We start from the raw sequence: 3,769 nt of genomic DNA on the forward strand, positions 1-3,769 counted from the left end.
AATGTTCAAAACCATTCACGACTCCTCAGATACTGAAGCAGTCCGTGTCCAAATGCAGCAAACCTGGACAATATCCAGGCTTGGGATGAAAAGTGGCAAGTAGCATTCATGCCACAGAAGTGCCAAGCAATGATCATCTCCACCAAGAGAGAATTTAACCATCTCCCCTTGACATTCAATGCCATTACGATCACTGATGCACTGATTTCCAGCCCCCCGCCCCCCCCCCCCCCCCCCACCACCCTCCACTATCTACATCCTAGGGATTATGAATGACGAGAAACTGAACTGGAGTAGCCATAAAAATAGCATGGCTACAAGAGCAGGTCAGAGGCCAGGAATCCTGCAGTAACTTACCTCCTGACTCCCCAAAGCCTGTCCATCATCTACAAGGCATAAGTCAGGAGTGTGATGGTATATTCTCCACTTGCCTGGATGGGTGCAGCTCCACGAAAACTCAAGAAACTCGACATCATCCAGGAAAAAGCAGCCACTTGATTGGCACCCCATCTACAAACATTCACTCCCTCCACCACCGGCGCACAGTAGAAACACTGTGTACCATCTACAAGATGCACTGCAACAACGCACCAAAGCTCCATAGACAGCACCTTCCAAACCCGCGACCTCTACCAACTAGAAGGACAAATGCAGCAAATGAATGGTAACATCACCACCAACAAGCTCCGCTTCAAGTCACACACCATCCTGACTTGGAACGATATCGCTGCGCCTTCACTGTCGCTGGGTCAAAATCCTGGAACTCCCTTCCTTACAACTCTGTGGGTGCACCTACCACACATGGACTGCAGCGGGTCAAGAAGGCAACTCAACAACACCACGGAGCCAGATACACACACACACACGCACAGCCACACACACAGAGTTCAGACCCCATTTACTGAGCCAGACACACAGATTACAAAGCAGGTATGGAGGAAGCAGACACACTCACCCACACACTCACCCACACACTCACCCACACACAGACATGTCTCACCCCAGGCACCGAACCAGACACACAGACAAACACACATACATGCAAACGCACACAGACACACACACACACACGCACACACACACACACACACACGTCACACCACAGACATTGAGACAGACACACCAGCACAAACACACACACACAAACTCTTTACACACCAGGCACTGAGTAAGTTAGAAACAAACACACACCCATAGGCAAACGCAGGTCATACCCCAGACACTGAGCGAGACATACACACAAACAGAAAGAAAGATCACACCCAGGGACTGAGCCAGAGATACACATACACACGCGCACACACACACAGATCACACCCCGACACTGACTCAGACATACACACAGATCACACCTCAGGTACTGAGCCAGAGTTAGAAACACACACGCACACACATCACACCACAGGCGCTGAGTCCAACACACACACATACATACATTCAGAACACACCACAGTTATTGAAACAGACAGACAGATACAGACAGACATGCTCGCACACACAAACACACAAACAAACACACACAGAGGTCACACCCCAGTCACTGAACCCGACACACACACAGACACACACACTCAAACACGCACACACTCACACATCGCACCGCAGACACTGAGCCAAACACACACACACACACACATGCACACACATACACACAGACACACCACAGCTCAGATCCTGAGACACACACGCACATAGAAAGACACACATACACTAACCCACACTCAGCCAACCCAGGCCCTGAGACAAAAACACACACAGACACACAGAAACGCACATGCACACGCATACGCACCCTCATGCAAACACGGATGAACACATGGAAAAACAGACACTCACACAGACACACACACCACATGCCAATCCATGATATAGAGACACACACACAAAGACAGACACACATATACACACATACATGCACACACGCACCACAATCCAGGCACTGAACCAGATTCGCACACACGTGACACACACATGCACACAGATGCACACTCATTCACACACATCATAGCCCAGGCACTGAGCCCGGCACACACACACGCACATGTTCTCACTCATACACACACACGCACTCACACAGTAAACACACACACACACACACACACACGACACCACAAGCATTGAGACAGAATCTCTCAGTCAGTCGAACATTTAACTTTCTCTGCAAGTGCAACGTGCTGCAAATGTTGCATATCTGAAATCAAAGCAGAAAATGCTGGAAATATTCAGCAGATCTGGCAGCATGTGTGGAGATTGAAACAGAGTCAATATTTCAGGTCGTGACTTCATCAAAACTGGGAGAGATCAGAGGTGGAACTGTTTTTAAAGCAGATGGGAAAAGGAGTGAAGGGGAGGGTTGTGATTAACATTGAGTTTTACAATTTCAATAAAATTATTTTGTCATTGAATCTCTCCTGCCTTCCACCGCATCACAGACAATTTCATTTCAAGAAATCAATGGACAGAGGAACACATTTGTAAATCTCAGTAAGTCCTCCATCAAACTGGTAACTTTGCTCCTGCCTGATGTATAATGTCTTTGTTCATTTCCCTTCCTCACAGTTAACTTACTGACGATTAGGATCCTGTCTCGGGGGAAATGTGGTCTCTCCAAGTGTGTCACTCGCTACCTGGTGGCCATGGCAGCGGCGGATCTACTGGTCATTATCCTCGACCTAATATTGAGGCACATTCCTATTGTTTATTGGGAACAGTTTCAGTTCCTGCAATCCATCTCCGTGTGTAATATCCACGCTATCCTGCTTTACGCAGCCACAGACTGTTCTGTCTGGTTCACCGTCACTTTCACCTTTGATCGATTTGTGGCCATTTGTTGCCAGAAGCTGAAAAGTAAATATTGCAGGGAGAGAACGTCGGCTGTGGTTCTGGGAACAGTGACTGTGCTGAGCTGTTTGAAGAACATCATCTGGTATTTTACATTCACAGTTCGGTATTTGCTGCTGAACGTACCGTGGTTTTGTCATGTAACAATGGATGGTTATGTCGCTTATGTCTCAGGAACAATAGAGCTCCTCCATAACATTCTAACACCATGTGTTCCATTTGTGGTGATTCTGCTGCTCAACGCTCTCACCATCAGACACATTATAGTGAGCAGCAGAGGACGCAGGAGACTCAGACATCACAGCAGTGGGGAGAGTCGCAGAGACACAGAGATGAAGAGTCGAAGGAAATCCATTATGTTGCTGTTAGTTATATCGGGGAATTTCATTCTATTGTGGGCAATGTTTATGGTGTATTCGATATGGTGGCGGATGAGGTATTTGGGCTCTGTGTTTGTTTTTCTACCTGAGTTTCTGCGGGAATTGGGCTTCATGCTGCAGCTCCTGAGTTGCTGCACAAACACTGCTATTTATGCCGTGACTCAGACACAGTTCAGAGAGCAGTTGAAGAATATGCTGAAATCTCCCTTCACTACATTTGTTAAATTCATTCAATAATGAGAGAAACTGAATCACTATTTCCAGCAGTCACTATGGCGACAGAGCGGGGGCGGGGCATGTAACTATGGAGACAGGGCGGACCGGGGCCTGTTTCTAGGAGACAAAGCGGGGGCGGGGTTTGTCGCTATGGTGACAGAGCGGCGTGGTGTCTGAACCCATAGTGATGGGCCTTTGGTTCACAGGCCTGTTCGCATGGTGATTGGGAGTGGGGGTGGGGTCTGTTTCCCAGGGTGATGGGAGTGGAGGAGGGACCTGTTTCCAGGATGTGGGGGCGGGGCCTGCTTCCCATAGTGACGAGGAGTGGTGGT

At 48.3% G+C, this 3,769-nt stretch overlaps 1 protein-coding gene across 1 annotated transcript; it reads left to right on the forward strand.

Moving 5' to 3' along the window:
* The first annotated feature begins 268 nt into the window (after positions 1-268).
* On the forward strand, positions 269-3,458 carry LOC137361143 (probable G-protein coupled receptor 139). The gene is made up of 2 exons (XM_068026085.1): positions 269-326; positions 2,560-3,458. Exons 1-2 carry the CDS (start codon positions 269-271, stop codon positions 3,456-3,458), a joined length of 957 nt encoding a protein of 318 aa, XP_067882186.1.
* Positions 3,459-3,769: the final 311 nt, after the last annotated feature.

The sequence above is a fragment of the Heterodontus francisci genome, unplaced genomic scaffold, assembly GCF_036365525.1.
Source record: "Heterodontus francisci isolate sHetFra1 unplaced genomic scaffold, sHetFra1.hap1 HAP1_SCAFFOLD_72, whole genome shotgun sequence".
Lineage (NCBI taxonomy): Eukaryota > Metazoa > Chordata > Chondrichthyes > Heterodontiformes > Heterodontidae > Heterodontus > Heterodontus francisci.

Coding starts and splice junctions, on each gene's coding strand:
- LOC137361143 (XM_068026085.1), top strand. CDS start 269: ATGAATGACGAGAAACTGAACTGGAGTAGCCATAAAAATAGCATGGCT. Junction 327..2,559: donor TAGCATGGCTACAAGAGCAG/GTCAGAGGCCAG, acceptor CCTTCCTCACAG/TTAACTTACTGACGATTAGG.